The sequence below is a fragment of the Opisthocomus hoazin genome, chromosome 4 (genome assembly GCF_030867145.1).
Source record: "Opisthocomus hoazin isolate bOpiHoa1 chromosome 4, bOpiHoa1.hap1, whole genome shotgun sequence".
In the NCBI taxonomy this organism is placed as follows: domain Eukaryota; kingdom Metazoa; phylum Chordata; class Aves; order Opisthocomiformes; family Opisthocomidae; genus Opisthocomus; species Opisthocomus hoazin.
In genome coordinates this window covers 44,269,065-44,290,416 of record NC_134417.1, presented here as the reverse complement: position 1 = coordinate 44,290,416, position 21,352 = coordinate 44,269,065, and the positions used below count along the sequence as shown (strand labels likewise).

General features: G+C 40.2%; 1 protein-coding gene across 11 annotated transcripts in view; it reads left to right on the top strand.

The window, feature by feature from the left end:
• Window positions 1-21,352, top strand: part of TRAK1 (trafficking kinesin protein 1) — a 145,879-nt gene that overhangs the window by 83,646 nt on the left and 40,881 nt on the right. For 7 of the 11 annotated variants that reach the window (XM_075418812.1, XM_075418814.1, XM_075418817.1 and 4 more), the window contains one exon: window positions 19,965-20,041. In XM_075418812.1, the coding sequence (XP_075274927.1) occupies window positions 19,991-20,041 (51 nt within the window). In that variant the 5' untranslated portion in view covers window positions 19,965-19,990. Of the gene's footprint in view, window positions 1-1,903; window positions 2,228-10,216; window positions 10,426-19,964; window positions 20,042-21,352 lie in introns of those variants that run through there. The other 4 variants (XM_075418818.1, XM_009944983.2, XM_075418813.1 and 1 more) reach the window with 3 other exon arrangements.

Sequence of the window (21,352 nt, the reverse complement as noted above, 5' to 3'; positions counted from 1 at the left end):
GCATAGTGGAGGAGCTTGTGCATATTGCCAAATAGGTTACTGTGTTGTAGGATGAACACAGTGGTTGTTTTGTTTTGTTTAATTTGCAGACTTAGAAACATCTTATTTTCTGATGAAATAATGTACTTGCAGGCAAAGGTGTATTTGAGTTTGGCCCTGGTCTGGAACTTTGGAGTTGAGTGAATAACATAGGCAGTTGCCACTGACAAACGGGGGACAGATGCATGATAAAGTGCTTCAGCTATCAGTATATAAAAGAGATGTGGCAATTCCCAACCTCAAAGTTACTGCCGTGGTAGTTTTTTATACCAATAAAGCTGAAATACTAATAAAGTCACAAAACCTTGTATTTTCCTCTCCATAGCTTGACTATTCCTTACCTATTTCTTTTACAATAAGGCAAAGTGGTACTAGTAAGGCAGTAAAGTAAGTGGTAACAAGTTAGAAAAGACACGAGTGAGCTTAATAGGAATCTGCAAAATTGTGAGCAATTGGAAAGGAGAGATTAGTTGAGTGTTCAGGTTTCCAGAGCTGGAAGCATCAAATTAAGTTACTAAAAGTGAGTTGCAAAGTAAAAGTAAGAGTTTCTTTTATCATGTGTAGTAGAGGAGTGGAACTCCTTACAACAGGATGTTGGAGGTGCTAAAAATGTACATGGGCTCAACAATAGACAGGATAGGTCCTTCAAGAATTGCTAAAAATAGAAGCTGTATCTGTCTTGGGCTGTCTCTGAAGCTGAAGAAAAATGGAGGTTGGGAGGGCAGTCAAGGGAAGTATTGGCTAGTTCTCCCTTACCTACTCATGGCTGTCTTGTAGATGGAGACTTTGGCTAGAGAGACATCTCCTTGGGCAGACCCAGTATGGCCTCCTATCTTGTGTTATCAACATATGTTGCAACTTAATATGCTTCTACTGGTGTTCATAAAGAAAAACAGTTTCCTAAAAAAGGGGGAGAAAGGGGTGAAGAATATGTGGCAGTTATGAACAAAATGGTGGTCAGTCCCTTTGGTAACTGTACCTGCACAGAATCAGACATGCTTTTTGAATTGCTGTGTTTAATGATTTAATGCCATCTGTTCCTCAGACAGATTCTCTTCTAATAGCTTAAACACAATTGTGTAGTGTGCTGCAGAAGTGAAGACTTTTCTTTCATTTCCAAAACATTGAACATGAACATGAAGCTATTCTGTCTGACGACCTTCAGCAATTTTAGGAATAGAGTAATGGTAGTTTGTCCTAACCCCTTGTTTTTGGCTATGAAGCTTAGATGCCTGGGGGAAAAGAAAGGGGTCAGTGGTTCATGGAGAAGGCAAAAAGTAGAAGCAGATTAGCTTTATTGCAAGGGGGCATGTATTGCTGTCCTGATTTTTCTGATTCTTTCATTTTTTGTTTGCCCATTTTGAAATAACAGGATGCATAAAGGCTTCCATTGTATCAGCCCAGAATAGTGTAACAAAGCAGTAATGTAGTTTAATTTTCCATAGGGAAGGCAAGCTTTTATCAAACTGCGTGGAGGAGAGTAGTAATGGACTAGATTTTCATTATTAATGTGCTGCATGTCCCCAGTGAATTGCGATAGCATGATGCTGCTGTTCTGTTAGCTGTCAGCAGAGTTGTATCATCTTTCTGAGCAAGGATTTTGGTTTCCAGTATGGAGGGGTACTTCTAGTCTGTAAAGCCAGAAACAGCAAAATGCATTTTCTTCATCTCTGCGTCGCTTTTTGGAGCCTGCTGGTCTCCATGGCAACATGTTAGAGTGAAAGAGATGTGGAGGCTCGGGAGGAAAGGAATGAGTTAGAAAGAGCCAGGCGGTGGTGTGTGTTCCCCACGTCAGCGCATCAGCCTTTTGATAGGAGGATTTTGTTAACACCCATCCAAGGCTCCTGGGCAGAGCTTCTTTATTAGAGGAGCTGCCAGGGCATCTGCTTCTCCCTTCTGCATCCTTTTTCTATTTTTTACTTTATCTTTAGTTTTTCCAAATACACCGCCTACACCCCTCTTTTATTTTAGTTGCAGCCTCATTGAAGATGTGCAGCTCGTTTTCAGCTTCCTGTGAGCTTCCTTGCGCCGTGATATTTTGCAAAGGCAGGAGGGCATGGCTGCATTTCACTTGACCTTAGCAGCGAAGTGAAATCTCGTCTGTGTTGCTGAAGGATACTGACTATGCAGAAATTTATTGAAGCAGATTATTATGAACTGGACTGGTATTATGAAGAATGCACAGATGGTAAATACTTCTTTCTAGTCTCTTGTTGCAGAATTTGGAGCTTATAAGACTGGAGCATCGTTATTCAATGGTTTTAAAAATGAAATACTATGAAAAAGGCGGCACCCTGGTGTAGCTGAGATGCCCGCATCTCTGTTGCACCTCAGCATCTCTTCTGAGTGTGCTACAAGAGACTCTGCTGTGTAGCTTTCTCTTTTTTAAAGGGAGTGGCAGAGGAGCATATGAACTGTAATGAACAATCTTTGGGTAAGGGGAGAATTATTTAAAATACTAGCTAAGTATAATAATTGAGCTGAATTTAAATATACTTACTGTAAGATTCTGTACTGGTTTGAGATTTAAGTCTGTTTTTTCTGCATTACCAATATGCTGTAACGTGTGTATATTTAATGTGTTAATAGGCAGTACATGTTTTCTCTCTGGCTATTTGTGAAAAACGTTTAAAACTCTAGCTTCTTAACAGTGAGTAGGTTAACTTTCTGAATTACAAACTCTGACAAGCACTATCTTTTGGACTTCTTGCAATTTTTCTAATGCTTGCTTGGGCAGTTTTTTCTTTATCAGAGTACTGACTGTCAAGCTTCTTGTAGAAGGCACACAAGGAAGGATAAGGAATGGGTAAAACTGTACTCTCTGCAGAGTGGAGAAATCAAGGTTCCTCATTCATCAGTGGCACTCAGTGGTAACCTCTAAAACAAAATGCAGCCTTTGGCAAAGCGGTAGTTGTATATGGATTTTATTCTTGTTGGAAAGCTTGGCTTAAACAAGGCAAGTCCAAGATCACAGTGAAGCAAAGAATAGAAAGGACTAAGGAGTGTAGGCCCAGGGGATGTTGTACATATGTAGTACACAAAGGTATTTTGTAGCACTTTGATAACAATATCAGAGGAGATGTGAAGAGTAAATACGTGTGACAAAATTTGAATGGGTTTTTTATGGTCTTTAGAGTGGCATATGCCTCCATTTGTTTCTCTACACTAGGCTTCAGAACTGAATGCAACTTCAGAAGCTTGTTAAACTTCAGTGTCTCTTATGTTTAATTGATTATTCCTGTCCAGGTGTGAAAGAGGAAAGGTGCATATTTATTTGAAAGTTCTGACCACTTTTAAGTTGGATTGAATGCATTATGTAACCTTTATCCTCTAGGTTTAACCCTAGCAAATACTGTAGCATCTGATTAATCCACATGATGTAACAGGCTGAGTTGGCCTGGTTTTAGAAGCTTAAGAAACAGAGCAGTTGTACTGTCATTAAAAGCTGTAGCTGATTCCTCCTCCCCCCCACTTAAATACAGATACCCTTCTTTTTATTGTTCTTTTTTATGGTCCTTTGTCTGTCTGGTCAAAATGTCGTTATGCAGAAGCATGGCATGCCTGAATGTCAAGAGCTAAGAGTTGATCTGCTCATCAGTTTCGTCTTAAGGTGTGTGCTGCACTGGAGAAACTATGGGAATTCCACAGTAGTGGAATAAGCAACAAGTGTTGGGCAAACATTTAAATGCCTTGTGGGATCAGGGCCTCAGGAGCACGGTAGTGGTTGGTCGGATTCTGGGCTGACAAGTTTGCTCGTGAGTGCCGAGCCCCCGCCCAGCATACTGCTTCCATGAGCTGAGATCTACAGAGAGTCAGCTAGAGTATGTGTTGGCTGGCTGCTTGAAGTATTTGGGGAGTTCTCTCCTAAGAGAAAGCAAGGTTTGGTGTCTGATAGGAAAAAATCTCTCGAGTAGGTAAGGTGTAATGTTTTTTACAAATGATATTTTTTTTTAAAATTGAATTACTACTTTTTACATGATGGAAGGATAGTGCTGTCAGTCCTGTCTCAGCCTCTCAGGTGAATGGTAATCTCGTAAGGTTTAGTGGAACTTCATGGGTTTTGGCTTTCTTTTGCTGCTCCCAGTTCAAGTGTGCGAGAAAGAGAGAAGGATTTGAGAGATGCGGTGGAAGGCATAGTCTTTGGCCTTTGTTACTGGCATATTAATTTGGGTTTAAAATAATATTGGCATTTCCTGTTGATGGAGAAAGGTATTCTGATGGCAGTCAGAGAAGACATCTTTAAAGTATAGTAGAAAATGGAGCTTTTTCAAAAATCTGGAGCAGAATGCATATTATGAGAGATGCCTGCCTCTTGATTGACGTTTTAGATTTTTTTCTACCATGTATTTGTTGGTACCAGAGTCATTTGCCTGAGATGCTTTTTATATTCAGTAAAGAGTGATAGGCAGTTGCAGCTCAGCTGACCTGTTTTGAATATCTATTTTTAGACAAGATGAAGCATAGTTAGAGAGCTTATTTCTCTGCTATACATGGACTTTCTGGAGCTCTGAGGTATGTATGCGTTCAGTTGTGAATCCAGTTCACCCTTTTCGGTAAATATCACATTGGAGGAGAGATGGTGGTACGTTGAAACTAAAGAAAACCTCACAAGATATTACTCTACATAATTATTTTGCTGATTAAATTGTTCATACATTCTTTGTCCAAGCTGCTAGGACCCAGATTTCCATTTCAAAGGTGTGACTTCATTTGTTTTACTTTTAAAAATAATTATTTTAGCAGCATATGGTTTCTTGTTCCTCAAGGAAAAAATCACTTCAAAATTACACCAGCGTATAAGGTTTTAATGCTGTTATTTAACTTAATACATAAAGAAGTGACTCTCACTTTTACCTCAGATTTAATGAACTTCTGTATGGACCAACATTATAATATTACCTGCAACTTGCATTTGGTGGTGGTAATTTTTTTAATACCCTGCAAAAGCAAATGAACAAATGCTCAAGAATTACTATTTATAAATCTTTACAATAACTTTATAGGATTGGAATAATGAATTAATCCCTTTACATAAGGTCCTTTGTGGAGTTTATTTTTTGTAGGTGTAGATGGAATTAGACAGTAAAAATGTCACACTATTTATCTGAAGATTGAATCACCTGGGTTAACTAACGTTACAATAAATTGAAACTTCTATAAATAAGAACTACTACAATGTGCTTTTTAGATACATTTTCAAGTATAATATTTTGTAATATGAGTGACAGTTGTCACCTTATTTGGCATTAATGAAATATATTATGTAGGTGGAATGGTGAGGGGGAAAGAGATGGGTGTGTACTTGAGTAGGAAAGTAGTTATTTTCATAGCAGACTTGGAGACTGACAACCAATGACAAAAGAGGGAGAGGTGAAAGTTTTGAAGGCTCTTATCATGAAAGGTAGCAGTATGAAAGTCTTGGTTCATCTAGATGTTTTTTAGAGAAAAAAAAAAAAGATTCTTAAACTGCACACAGTGAAACTTGAGTGAAGAAAATAATGCAGAACACCCCACAAACTCCCAAACAGCTAAACAATCAGGTAAGTATCATGGAATTGTGGTATGGTTTGGGTTGGAAGGGATCTTACAGATCGTCTAGTCCCAGCCCCCCTGCCATGGGCAAGGACACTTTCCACTAGACCAGAGTGCTCAAGTGCATACTCGTAGAATCTTTATGAATAGCCTTGTCCCTCACCCTCTTTCTTAGGCCAATATTTTTCATCCTCTCAATGAACAGTGCTTTCTAGAGAAATCCAGGTTGTCTTTGGATCAAATTACTTTTCTTGTGGTTTCTTCCATTAGCTGTTTATTTCTAGCTGAACGTCTCCACGCTAACGGCTGAGAGTTCGTTGCCTGCAATTCCAGATGACTTTGTGTATGTGCAATTGGCTGTTTCCTCCTCCTTTTGTTGGCCAAGAGTTTCGGCATTTTCTTGTTGAGAAAATAGTGTCTTTCTCTTTTTTGCCTTGCCAATCACACTGTGTGCCCAGTTTTTCACACGTGCTAAAGCTTCTAACCCCTTTTATATTTGCCTGAGCAACTTCATCTCACTCTCTTGGTCATTCCGACACCCCTTACCCTGTGTTTGCTCTTCTCTATAACTTTCAACCCGTACCTGTGTTTTCTTCCTGCTCACACTGACATGTTTTCATCGCATGTTCTTTTTGCAGTTACTGTTTGGAGCTTCTCTGTTCTATTTTCTGCTCCACTGAAACGATTATCAGAAAGCTCCCTAACTTTCTTTTTAGCTGAACAATAATTAACAATGTTAATGCTTGTTCTCATTGACCTCTCAGCTGCTTTAAGAATGATTACTTATCCTTGCCTTGCTTATGTTAGTGTGCCTTTACAGATGTGAGACAGCGTCCAGGTTCTCTTTCTTATTTTTTCCTTTTTTTTTAATCACTCCTTTAATGTAGCATTAGAAGAATATTTCATATTCCCAGCTCTTTGAGAGTTTTTCATTCTCTGTGTGTCTTCTCTGTGCACCTCAATTACAGGTAACCTTGCAAACACACATCTCCCAGCTCTGTGGGTGGTGTGGTCAACCTTTTTACTTACAAAATGCTTCCCTTGGCACCTTTTCCCTTACAGTAGGAGCTTGATTGATGGTTGGGCATTTATGATGAGTCATTGTCTCCCTTATATATTAGCCCCTTTTGTCTCCGTCTCTGTGGACAGAGTAACCCTGGTGTTACTCTGGGTGTTGAGTGGATGCTGACTGCGGGTATGCCATCTAAATGTGTGAGAATCCTACAAATGCCTGTAGTGTGCAAGCTCTGAAAAAGCCCTTCCTCTATAGGTATCCAGCTAAAATTCTCATTCAGGTTGTTCTTGTTTTGCTGCTATGTCCTTTGTCTCTATAGTTGATCAATATGGTTGAACCGTGCTTATATTCATGTTATCACCATTTTCGTAGTTTTCTGCTTTTTGCCATGTCACTTATTCCTCCATTGACTTTCTATTTATCCAGTCAGACCTAAGCTACTTCCACTTGTATGTTGTCTTTGTGGCTTATATTTCAGTACAGAGGTATTTTGCCTCTTTATTCTGCGCAGTTGCTAAATTTCCAGATAAGCATTTTCCCACTTCATCCCATTGCGTTTTCTTTCTGCAAAAGTACCATGCTGTCCTTTTGGTTGAGTGACAGAAGATAATTTGGGTGGGATTTTGAAAGAGTAGAAAACATGGAAAACCTGTAAAAGGTTGAACAAGCTAACCTTGCTTGACTGTATATCTTAATAGAGAGCACATGTTCAGTGATCTGTTTATCTCCTGTGCCTGAAAAGCCCACTTTAAAACACCCACATTTCTTCATCAACATATTTTAAATCCGAGTGCTGCTGTTTCAGCTTCTGTTTTTAGGACTTTTTTGCTTGCAATCTCTTTGTTCTAAATGGAGCATTGTTATTATTAGTTAATTATGGTCAAAATTAATGTGGTTAATTGTGCAAAAGCCTAGATATTTTTACTGATAAGGGAAGGTTAAAATGATTTGAATGCACCGCAGTTCCTTGGAAATAATGAGTCAGGATAAGAGGGTTGGTTTGAATTGTGTCCAGCGTCACCCTTCTTGAAACTAGCTCCTGGTTTGTGTTCCCTGTTTGATGGCGAAGTTGCTGAAGGCGGTCTGTGCCTGAGCACAGGCATCGTGTGAGGAATGTGTGTCTGTGTCCTTCAAGCATTGCAGCCCACTTAGCGCGCTTCCTGAGCGGAGTGAAATGTCTTTGGCCACTAATTCAGGGTGGTGATTGCAGCAAGTATGCCAGATTTTACTTTGCAGTGGCAACCCCTAGGAATAAATGTTCAGTCTGGTATGTTCTGGAAGTCCCTGAGTATGTGTTACAGGAAATATTAAAAATCTCTTTTGAACCTTTCCTGATTAGAATGTATGTTTTCAGAACTGTAGACAATTTAGCTCCCCCTGCCCTTCCCCCCCATAACTGCTTATTGTTTGGTATCTATTGGAAACCCTGCTGCTTTTAATCTTTAGCAAGTAAATATTCCTGCACTGCTAAAAGGGTTTAGTGCACAATAGCACTAAAAATGAGTTGATAGTGTGAGGGTGTGGTACACATTCGTTCTCCACCCATGATAATTTGCATCAGCATTTATCATATGCTGATATCAAAATAGGCATTGCAACACTTACCTTTCTCTCAGCTTTTGAATGTCAGAGTCCTTTCTGTGTGGCGTGAGTTGACATGAGTCACAGTTCAGAAGTCAGCTTGTGGGAACATTACTCTCCTTATATTATCATATATATTGGGCAGCAACACACATGGTTTTGGTGTGTAACCCACTGCTCTGCTCTCCTTTATAAGGTAGTTGGTTAGCTATAGTTAAACGCTTGTCAGCAATATTAAAACCGTAGTATGTTAACAGCGCTGGCAGTGGTGGACTCTTCTGTCCCTGTGCTTTCAAGGGTGCTTCTTGCATTCTTTTATAATGACACAGTTTTGGTTATTCTCTCAATTTCCATTCTCTAACTATTACCGAAATGTGGTAAATTGCCACTGGATAACAAGTAGATACTTTTAAGACTCTTACTGTCTGATTTTTTTTTAAATTTTTTTAAAGAGTTTTGATTCACTGTTACAGGGGAGAAATGAAGACACAGAAAAGCTCTAAGGAATTGGAAACTAGAAGTAATTCTCATTACATTAAGATTACATCTTTAAACGTCATGGTATGGTGAGAAAGGGACAATCCTATTTTTTTCCCAACTGAGTCCTTGAGGCTATTGCTGCTGCTGAATATTGCAGTAAATTTTGGCAGTCAAAGGCCAAGCGTTAAGTTTGAGTAGTAGGATCTTTCTTTATTCAGAAATGAGTGTTCCTTTCCTCAGCAAACACTGATGTGTATTTCATGTCCTTTAGCTATTGTTTACATAAACATTGTTACATTGTATATAAATATCAAGCGTTTAAACCTTAAAACAGAATAATTCATCATGATTGTAAAACAATACTTCCTTCCCGTCCCGTACTAGCTCATACTTTCACATAACTAGAGAAGTGGCAATAGAGGAGCTGTTTCTACGTGACCCTAACCGTTATATTATGCTGGCTTGTGATGTCTGGCTGTCTCCCTCCCTCCCTAGTAGTCCTGTCCCCGCAGAGGGCGAGGAGCTGCCCTGGCCCGGCAGTGCCCCCACCTTGCCTGCAGCCACTGTGTCCTTGGCGCGGGTGGGAATGCTCTCTGCAAGCAGCAAAGGGCGCCGGTTTCCACTGAAAGTAAGGGAGGCAACTTGGCAAACATGAAGTATCTATAGCTGCAGAAAGTTAAATAAGAAAGTTAACCTGCCCTCTGCGTGTAGTCAAGTTTAGCAAACACAGCCTGTTGGAAGCCAAGAGGTCTGAGCACAAGGAGGTTGGTTTGTTGTTGAACAGAGAAGAGGTACGTACGTGCACCCTTGAAAATGCAGTAGGGTGCCACATAGGGACTTGAGGTATTTCGTTTCCCGCAGCAGACAGAAGAGTAAAGATGACTGTGGAAGACGTGGTATTTGACAGCTGATGTGATGTGTCATCTAAACGCTTTGCACAAGCACAGCCTTTTTCGTAAAAGCAATAAAAAAGCTGCCTGCCTCTCAGCCTAATTCTTCACACAGTGGTTTAGTGTGTGGTGGATGCTGCCGTCAGACCAAACTATGCAATAGCTGCAGCTTTCAAGATCTCTCTTCTGGGTGGGACTGGCACGTGCGTGTCTACAGGCTTCAGCTCTTCACTGCTCCTGTGAAATCTGTTGCTTGCAGCATGAGGCAACTTGAGAAGTGATTTAACTCTGTGGAGGTGCACGCCCGTCACCAGGTGTGACAGTCGGAGGCTGGCTTGGACTTCCGTGTTGCTGAGACACTTGTGGGAAGCTACCACCTCACTTGGAAGAGCAGGGGCAGGGAAGAGAGAACCTGGCTGACGTGAGGAGTGCCGGGGAGGGGGATTGCAGCCCACTTGGTCTGAAATACGCCAGTGGAGCTGTTAAGCAAAAACTGGCTACCCTCAGAGCTGGTATGAGGAAGAATATAAATCTACTAGTAATTATTAGACAGATGGTCTCTTCCCTCCTCCGCCCCATCTGTACAGCACAAAGCTGTTGTGCTAAGGACAAATAACACTCAGTCGCTCAAGAGCTCCCCGGCTGAGCATGTGAGTGAGGGAAGATGGTATCCTGCTTTGTGGAGACCTTGCTTTGCTCTCCCCAAAAATACAGCCGGCGAGGGAATGACTTCCCATCTCCTGTGAGACTAAGGCACCGTGTCGTGTCTGTCTGGGGTAACTTCGGCAATGTCAGTAAACGAAGAGGAAAGCTTTGAATACGACTATGAAAAGGAAAATAAGAGAGAAAGCGCATTTAACAGGCAGAGCCTTGATATCTTGGAAGAAGGTACCTTTCACCTTTCAGTTTTAAACTTTTATGGTAGTAGCACATGGCAGCATATAATTGATTTGAGCAATGTTTGTGGATTTAAATCTACTAAGTTTTACAATTGTTTTAATTAGTAGCTAGTACATTCAGATGGAATACTAAGAAAGAATTCATATGAATAGGATGAAAATTAATTTATGTACACTTCTTTAAAGAAGAAATACATGATCAACAGATGTAGACTATGCGATACCTTTTTCATAATGAGACTGGATTTGGGAAATGATCTTTCTTTGGAGTTGTAGTGCATTTTTTATAAGTATATTTTATGTGTGCATGTGTTACAAAACTGTGTGTGTTAGCTCGTCATTCCCAACAGGTACCTCTAAAAATGAGTTGAACAACAGGGCAACAATTTTGTGCTTAGCCATGAACTTGAAAGCGCATAGATAGAAATAGTCCAAGTTTTGGGTCTTGTGACATAACCTTTCAACAAAACAAACAACCCCAAAATCTTGTCATACTTTGTGGAAATAACGGACATCTGCAGTATTGCTGACAACTGGCCCATTGGAGTGGAAATGTGAAGGTATGTGGGTCGAAAATCCACCTGTGCCCCTGCTGTGTAGCCTATTCAAGGGCTGCTTCCAGCCAGCCTGGCAATCTTTTTCAGGGCTTCAGGTACCAAAAGCTAAATGCACCATTTACGTTATTTCATGTGCTGTACATTTTGCTCTAAAATAGCAGGTTTGTGGTAGAGAACTGGTACTTCCAAATACACTGTCATAAAGCTGGTGTAAGGATGCTTTGAAAGATTGCTAGCACAGAGAGTGTGACCTGCGGTGAATTTACATCCCGATTTGCCTCATGGGAAAGAGTTCCTGTGTCCAAAGCCTCAGTGGGTGAAACATGCTCTTTGAATCCTGTTGCATAGGACTTTCCTGTAAAGACTTCCCCAGAATCAAATATTCCACCTGGATTTCAGTGATAGTCAGTAGACTGTCCATCGCTCCTGTTGTGGGTCTCTGAAGGAAGCTGAGATAACTTGTGTCTGTGCAAAACAGAGAGGTGCTGGAGAGGATACCGGTAAAAGGAAACTTTAGTACTGAGGGTTGGGTTGGGGAGGAAGCCTATCAAAAGAGACCAACCAACATTGACTCATGTTTGATTCCTGTTTTTTTTAGTGATTAAATGGTTGCTGAAACATACATCTTGCTATTCTTATTCTTCCTGCTGACTTTACCTTTCATGCAGATCTCAGTACAGTCTGAAGCTGTTCTTGTTGATTTCGAGAGGAAATGTTGAGTTCTGTCTGGAATAAATTTAGCCCTGTCTTTGTACATTACCTTCCCCTCAAAAGCTCAGTATGTATTTGAAATGCCTTCTAATGATGCCTTCTGTCCTCCACCTATACATTCAGGTCACCTACACACTTGGTGTAGTAGTAATGCAGATGCACAAAAATTATACATCATATTTCTATGTGTCTGCACGTGGGTAAATGATAGTGTTTCGCTTGGCTATGAGTCAGTCCGTTCTATAAGTAAATCAGATGGAAACACCAACATGTAGTTTTTCCATGCTGAACAAAAGAAACGTTTTAGCGATATCTGGCTATGAATCTAGTAGCAGAAATGGAAAGTCTGAGAATATGCTTCATTTTAATCATTTACAGTTATTGAAAAGAAGAGGATAAAAAGTGTGTAATTAACACTCCTTAATTGTTTGGCTTCTTCCACGAGCAGAATGTGTACCCACTAATTGTCTATTATTTTCATGTCATTTTGATGTAGTGAGGCTTTTCCCTGTCCCAACACTTAGATCCTGTGACTGATCTTAGTCCTGTTTCTAGAGCCTCTGTCACAGAAACAGTGTTATGCTAGGCAGCGTTGCAGAATCGGTCTCTTAATGAGTATGGGAAGCACCTTCATAAAGGTCTAGGCAGTACTGTCCTGGAGTCAGTACATTGCTTTGGAGCTGTAAATTTGCCTGAGCACAACATGTTTGCTTTTGGTTTGATAAGCTGCTCTTCGAGCTGACGGCAGTTAAACTTTGTGCAGGGATATCCATTGGTAGTGTCTGCTCAGTTTTTGTTGATAAAAGAACCTGAGCTGTGGAAAGACAGCCTGACAGTTTTCTCTGGTTAGTGATTTGTTGGGTCAGCCAATTCTGAACGTGGGCTGTGTTTTGATTCTTGCTCTTGTGAGTGGGACGGGAAAAGGCTATTGCCTGTTTAGGACCTGTGATGGCAGCCAGTCATTACTGTTTGAATTTGCTAATGTCACAGTCAGATTAAAAGTCCGCTTTATCTGAAGTACTGGATAAATGCAGGCTAAGAATCTAGCTCAAGTTTAATTAAAAAAAAAAAAAAAAAAAGTCTTGTAGTCATCGTTAGAATCTCAAGTTCAGGCACTCCAGGGGTCTGACTTTCAAAAAATTCAAAATACCTGGTTTGTCTTACAAAGACATTGACTAGAATGGAGGCCATACAGGGCTCTGGAATTTTCAAACACTAAAGCAAAGGAGATGGAGACTAGTAATTCTTGAAAGCTTTGTCACAACCAATCGCTTCCAAAGAGCTGGAATAGAAAAAGATCACGTGTTTAAGAAAGGGAGGCAGCTGATAATACAAGGCTTTTAATATAGGCTTGTAACTTCATTTTAGGATTTTTAAAAGATTTACGGTCCAGATCCTGGTTTAAGCCTTATACCTATTTATTAGTTGCAAGGACTGCAGTCTGGACATTTCTTGACAAGAAATGGATGGAAGAGGATGTCAAGACAGTAATTCAATGACTAGTAATCAAAAATTCTGCAAGAAAAGTTTTACTTTTACCAGAAGAGCTATGCTGAGCTCTATCAGTAAATTGTGTATGTATGGAGGTGATGGCTAGTTCTCTCCAGGCGCTTTTCCTTATCTCCTCAGGTTCACTTTGTGGCAGTATTTCTTGTTGAAATTTCCTTTAACGTGATTCTTTGTTCATCACGAGAATTCAATGCAGTTCGTGCCCTGCTTAGAGGAAGTACTTTGAAATGGCTACATACCTGAGGGTTTGGGTATGAGCTTTAGAAAAGAAACAACAGCTAAGTTTTTTCCCAAACCTGAGATCAAGTATTAACAAAGGTTTTTATGTGAGACTTCAATATTGGATTTGCGAAGCTGTTTGAATACTATATGAGAGAAATGGCAGTAAGCAAACACCCTTCAAACCATAGCTTAAATGGCAAGATAAATCTCATCTTCTAGAAGAATCAGTAACTGCACTTTAGTATTAAAAGAGTCATTAGATTCATTTGCAAGCTACGCCACTGAAATCACAGTAAATGATGCTGTAACATTAAAGAAAAAGAAAAAAATCTATTGGCATTGTCTCTTGAACTTACAGTAGTTATTTTTCACCACACTAATCCGTACTTGCTGGCTGAGTGTGTATCGCTCACATTATGTTCTTCCAGACTCCTCCGTGGAGCTCGCCCACAGTGTGACTTGAGAGCTGTGGAGCACCTGGCACGCTGTGACCGCTCTTTATCCCTCTCACCAGGGTCACAGCCACCCGCTGACCTCCCCGTCTGCCTGCTGGAGGGTCTGGCCTGCTCCCCTGCTTGGGGAGCAGTGGGGGAGGCTGGAGGAACTGCTCTTGTGTCTTCTAGCAAGTTGTGCCTCAGAAGCACAATTTTCAAGCTCCTGTAACAGCAGTCTCTTAAAATTTTGAAGCTCTTTAGATGAGCGTGTTCTCTCGAGGCCATCTGAAATGTGACAACCTGAAGCCTCTGCCCCAGTTTAGCCAGGGCTGCCACAGACTCCTCTTTAGTGGAGGAGAAGCTACAATGTTCTCCATTAAACATCTAAAATCTTTCCAGTCTGGGTCAGTAACAGAGCTGACAACACATTTTAGGTATAATTTTCCTGAGTTTATTTAAAAGGGAATATGACATGGTTTCAGAATTCCTCATGTGCTTGGCTCAAGTCAACGCAGTGCTCACAGTAACCGGTGCCAGAGCATAACTATCGGTGGCTCTAGAACTGAAGCTGTGATTTTTAGCAAGTGCTTTATCCCTGGAGTACAAAAATAGCCTTTCAGAAATTAAACCAACATGAGCTGGGGAGTCGGAGTCTGCCAGCGTCTCTGATTGCCAGTGTTTGCCATTGTATCTTCAGTGTCTGGACAGAGCTCTGAGCAGAGGGGAGGGAGACAGAAGCTGTGTGTGAGGCAGGGCTTCTCGTGGCTGGTCAAGAATATGGTAGGCCTCGCCATAGTTAAAGGCTTTAGGTAGGGAACTGTTATGAAAAAAAGCAATGTACCCTACTGCCACTTTGCCAATAACAAGCATCAGTATTAAAATTGGCAGAGGTCTGTGCTCCATGAACAATATTCCCCTGTACCGATGTTGTTTCTGAGGAAATATATTTTACTAGTAGGGAAATCCCCATGCACTAGGGCCTTCCCTGTTAGACTATATAATTCTACAGGTCAGTATTATCTGACCAAAAAGTGAAACTTTACCATAACATTTTATCCTCTATCTATTTTCCATCTGTTTCCAGCTACTGGGAAGAGGAGCAGTGGGAGCCGGGATACCCTCTTGGCTGCTCTCTCTTGATTCTTTAGTTTGTCCCTGATCAATGCATCTCAAAAATAAAGAGGGGGTACACCTTGAGGAAGGATGGAGGGAGCATGGGCTGAGAACACCCATGACTGGTGCTTCTTGTGAATTTTTTTTTTTTTTTCCCCTTTCTGTTTTAATTCCACCTGAATTCCCTGTTTGGTGGGTGGTGGATCATTGCAGCAGCTCCCAATGGTGGTATTCTTGCTCCTCTTCCCTTCCATGGCTGTTCCTGTTCCTGGAAACACACTTTTCCTCTAAGCAGCATGCTAGATGGCTGTCTGACTTTCAGGGAGCAATCCAGGAAGGTACATACTTTCCTCACTTCTCCCTGAGCATCTTCAGCTTTGGAATCAGTGCTTCAGTCAGTGGGGAGCTCAGAGCCTGAAAGAAGCTTCCAGTCAGATGCTGCATTAAATGGATGATGAGAAATAAATGGAGAGTACATCTTTTCAGCTGTACTCACGTTGGGAAACACAGGAACGTGGGTACCTGTGTATCTGTAAGCTTTAAGAGAGTGTGAAGATGGTGCTAGGTACTTTAAGGCAGAGGAGATACTTCATCTGTGTAGCATTTATCCGTTTGTGCGTTTGGCTGTTAAAAAAAAAATCCCAAATACTTTGAACTGCAAATACATCCTCAGTAGCATGTATTTAATGCTGTCATGAAAATAATGTGCTAGAAGCTTTCTCTCTTCTTTGTCTCTTGCTTTGAAACTGTGACATTAGTTTCAAAGCAGTTATCAAAAAACATTTTCTAACTCTGTGTTTTTGGAATTCTATGGTCCCTCCACTTGCTGTAGACTTTTTTTTACTATTTCTTTCTTTATAGTCTGTCTTCTCTGTAAACCAAGAAGCATGAAGTGTATTCGATTTGGATGTTTGCATGCATCCATGCATTTAGACACTGCACTTCCTATCACCCTCAAGCAAAAATACTACTGATTTGCAAGTGAGCAAAGAGAGGTCAGTAAGTTGGCACTATAGGTTTTGTATTACAGAGCATTGTCCTTCATTTGCTCTTGTTTTATCTTACAGTAGTGTTACCAGGCTCTCATACTCATCAGCAGCTTCAGCAGTCTGGAAGCCTACTATGCAGCATCCATTAGAGATATGGAGTTTGTGGGGTTTTTTTACCCTCCGTACTTCAAAGATTAGAGCTCAAAGTGATTAGACAAAATAGTCTGTCTTTTTTACTGGTAGATTTTTTGAACACTAAGGAAATAAAAATCACTACACTAGCAACTGGCCAAATGTTATCTTGCAATCTGTGGAGGCTGAATAACTACATACTTAGATGCTGTTTTGAGGTTTTTTAGTTGTTCTTCTGAATTGCTTTTTCTCCCCTTGCTGTTCACCTTGTCTTCCTGTCATGGTTTATCCTGGCAGCCAGAAACTAGGACCATGCCACCTCTCACTTGCTTCTTCCCACCACTGTGGGATGGGGAGGAGAATGGACAAAAATTAAGTCATGTGTTGAGATAAAACCATTTAATAAGACAAGAAAGGAAATATTAATACTACTACTAATAAAGAATATGCAAATCAAGCTATACACAATATAGTTTTTCTCTCTACCTGACAACCAATTGTGTAGCCGGTCACAGAGCAGCGGTCGCAGAAGCCACAGGTTTCCTGGAGCTCGTGGATTTTGCCAAACTCATGAATTTCACAGAACTCACGGAACTCATGGAAACAAGACTGAACTCACAGTACAGTTCAAACTCACAGAAAAGACAGAGTTCCTTCCCCCTGGCCAATTTCAATTAGTGAAACTGAGCGTGATGTCCCTGGTATGGAAGATTTCCACTGGCCAGCTTGGGCTGGCTGCCTGGCTCTGCTGCCTCCCAGCTCCTGCACACCCGCTCATCAGCTGAACATGGGAGGCTGGAGAAAGTCCTTGATTCATAGCAGCAGCTAAAAACGTCGGTGTTCTCAACATTCTTCTCATACTAAATCCCAAACACAACAGCTACTGAGAGGAAAATTAACTGTATCCCAGCCGACACTTCCCTGCAAGCCTTGGTTTCTGAGGGATGGAGAGCAGCACCTCTTTGAGAATTTGCCCACCTTCCAAAACGAAAACATTTCTTTTAGTTGGTAGCTCCGTGCTTCTCCTATGTTGTATGTTGAGTGCCAATAAGAGGTAGTTGACTGGAGGAGGTGTTTTATTATATGCAGTCTATTGAAGTTTTGTTTTCACTTGGGTGGATACGTATGGAAGAGGATGCATAAGATATCATTTCTGCTTTTAAACCCTTCCTCATTGGCAAAGTAGTATATGAAGACCTCTGTTTTAACAACGACCAACAGAAGTCTGATGGAAATGTTTGAGAAACAAAAGCTACTGGTGACCAGGTTGCTCCTGCTTTGCCTAGTAATAAGTCTCTTGTGATAAGGCTGTGATGTTACCCTGCCGTGTTAAAGATTAAATGGCAAGTTCTGAAGGAATAGCCGAGTGAGCAGCCACACGAACCAACCTTTATCACTTTCCCAGCTGAGTGACTTTATTCTGTCTGTGGGAGCACCGTCCTTTTATCAGCTTGGATATTTGAAAAGTTATGCATTCACCTGAATTAGGATGGTGCGAGTTTGCCATAGTCATAATCACTGGCGATTTTATTAGTGCTAGGTATGGAGTTAAAAAGTGCTTGCTAATTATAATCTCAAATGTTATTTTATAGTACAAGGGAATGTTGTAACCAAGGGAACTATTTGGTGTACAGTTGTTTTGGAGAATAAACTGCTGGCTTCAGGGTTTCTGATAGATGTTTTATTGCATGACTTATGAACTTACTATGTTTGAAAATACTGGATTTATGGCAATGTTAATTGCTTTATTGTGGACAGTCTTCTGGATGTGATACTGTCTGTCTTTATGTGAATTTTTGACAGAAATCTTTTATTTAGCCCCTTTGTTTACTGTAGCTGATGTTCTCGGCAAGTTCTTACATTCCCGCTGCCCCCCCCCCAGAATTCTGATTAGTGTGCTTTTTGATTAATATAGATTGTCGTTTACAGATGCACTGCAGTTTTGCTTGTACAGTGGTATAGTTATTCTTTATATTGCTACGTAACTTTTTGTCAAATTACTACTTAGAAGTATAAACTCTCTACTGTTACCACTTCCATGCTTAATTATTTGGATGAGCGTAATTACATTTTGGATACTTTTGAATGGCATTATTTGGAGCTCACTGGTACTATGTATGTCACTAAATATTGTAGATGCTTTTAGGATTCGACCCTTAAAAATAGAATTTGAGAAATAGGAAAATAAACAGAAACAAATTCTACTTCTTGCTGTAGTTTAAGCAACTTTCTGCTGTTTAAGTGTATAACCCTCCAACATTTCACCAGATACCTAAGTACTGTTGCACTTGATACATTATTAATGTGCCTTAGTGGTGATCAACTGTGTATTTATGTATATGTAGAATGTATATTTGTGAATTAAGTAGCATTGTTTCCTTAGGGTGACAAACTGTCTCTTGGTAATATTTCTGTACTCATTACACCTTTTTTTAATTTAAATCTTATTAGGCCTTATCTGACTCTCCCCCTACCTCCTTAACACGAGCAATGAGGCGGGTGAAGGGTCTAGTGAACAAGTCTTATGAGGAGCAGCTGAGGGAGCTGGGGCTGTTTAGTCTGGAGAAGAGGAGGCTGAGGGGGGACCTTATTGCTCACTACAACTACCTGAAAGGAGGTTGTAGTGAGGCAGGTGTTGGTCTCTTCTCCCAGGTAACTAGCGATAGGACTAGAGGCAATGACCGGAAGCTGTGTCAGGGGAGATTTAGATTGGGTATTAGGAAAAATTTCTTTCCTGAAAGAGTGGTCACATTGGAATAGGCTGTCCAGGGAGGTGGTGGAGTCACCGTCCCTGGAGGTGTTTAAGAAATGTGTAGATGTGGCACTTCGGGACATGGTCTGATAGGCATGGTAGTGTTGGGGTGACGGTTGGACTTGATGATCTTAGAGGTCTTTTCCACCTTATGATTCTATGATTAGCCAGTCTGTCAGACTGAGCTTTAACTGACGTTGTCAAGGATAAATCCCCTGAAGAACAATTTGCGCTAGAGCAGCCTGATAACCAATACTATGTATGATCAACTCAACATCATTAACAATCCCTTTATTCACAATGACAGGGTTTGAGGCATAGGTGTAGCTGAAAAAAGAACATAAAGGTAGAGCAGAAAGTGCTGTTGCTTCCTCCAATTATTTCTGAATTTTAGAGAACTTGCCCACTTCTGAATAAGTTAGTATAGCTTAAAGGATCACCTGTGGTGGTAGACTAAACTTCCGCATACTTTCTTCAGTCTTAATAAAGCTCCTGGTTCCGCCTTAGTGACTAATCATCTTATCCAGTCTTAGTAAAGATCTTTTATGAGTGATATTGTGGCCGCCGTGGTGCGATCTGGGTATTTTAAGAATTGGTTGTTTGTTTGCAAATGTTTTGTATTTACTTTGCTGTGTCTCATACCATAGAACCCAGTTCTTATCAAGTTAATGTGACGTAGTATCTTTATGTTGAGCAGTGTTACTAACACTATTGGAGTTGCTTATTCATGGAGTAACTCTACTGCACGTAACACAATGACTAGGTGACACAAAAGAAATGTAATTACATCTCTAAGAACATCTGTTTTCACTTCTTCCTTGATTTTTTTTTTTATAAACTTAAGACGTTCCTCCTGACAGGAGGAAGTTTTAACATTTGAAGTTTGTTCTGCCAATGACAAAAGCAAATGTTCATTACAGAAGAGAAACACTTGTATTCTCAGTTTAGCTTGAAGCTTTGATTTATTTTTAAATCTTTTTTTAGTTTTTTATATACTTACCCCAAAGTTGATATAAGATGAAAACTTACACAAACCTAAACTCTTTAGAGGATATTTTTCCCCGACAGTACTGCCAATATGATTAATGTTTTATTTTATTTCCTCGCAGTTTTATGTGCTGAAAGAGTGGGCCAGATGACTAAAACATACAATGACATAGATGCTGTTACACGTCTTCTTGAAGAGGCAAGTATTATATCTCTTTAAGGACCTATATCCAGTATGAGAAAGTAGTACAGAAATTATATGGTACCACTACTCAAGGCTATTGGTAGACTGTCCTCAAATGAGGCAGAATAAGTGCTCTGAGGGTATGTACACTTTATCTCATTGATGAGGTAGATACAAGTAAAGGTCATTTGTTTATATCAGTCATATGGATTCATTACTTATGTTTATTTTTCAGTGGAGGTCGTTTAACTTGCTCTTGGCCAAATATTTGCCATAATGAGGAGAAGGAGGAGGGGGAAATCATCTTAAAATGACACGTATTTTTACAGTACGTGTAAAGCTAAGAGTATCATTTTTGATGGATTTATTCTCTTTTAAAACTGAAAAAAAATAGTTCACAAATAGCCTTGTGTTTGTAATTATCATCTCAGGCAATGTCTTTCCAAAGAAGTGCATAGACACAAAATTAGAAAATATCTAATGCTCCATTGGTCTCCAAGCCTTTTCTTCTTTCCCTTACATTTGGTTGCTTTGAGTGTTGGTTTTTTTTAATACTATTATTATGTAAATTGTTACAATAATCCTTGACATTCAAGAAATGGCAAAAAGCGATCATCAAGCTATGATGCTTATGTTCAATAAAAATAATGATAAATTGTTTGACTGAAATTAGCTGCTTTTCTGCAGTAAACTTGAACAATGATTTTCCAAATGTTTATGAAAAATTATTTAGGTGAAATCTGTTACAATTGTATTAGTTCATGGGTGAGCGTAATTTAATCCTTCATATTTTTTTGCTTGCTTATTGCAATAGCAATATCAAAAATGCCAAGATATATTGGGCGGTCTGTTCTTCCTCTAATTCTGCAAGGAAGCAAACATGGGAATGCTCACATCTCACACCTATCCTTGATATGTCTCATCTGAGTACAAAGTCCTGCATTTTTGTGCTTTGAGCTGAACTCTTTAAACAACTGTCTATGAAATATCAGCTAAAACTGATGTTTCACCTGGAAGACACGGCCCGGAGTAATCCAGTAACTTGTAGTAGTTACCTGTTTGTGTCCTGTTCCCTCTGTCTTGTTTGGCTGAGATTTGCTTGCATTTGTTTCCATGGGTCCTTCTAGTAATGATGCGACATTCTGCCAAACTGTTTCCTCTCCTGAGTCCATGTAGCAAAATGTCTGTAGATTCAGAAATCACGCTCACAGGAGCAATGCTGGAAGGATTTGCCGAGCCAGTGTTTTAAAGCTTCTGGTGTACTTCCCTGTCGGGATGAAAACAAAGGAACAAAGAGGGAGCATGTAATAGGTGAACCTTTAATAA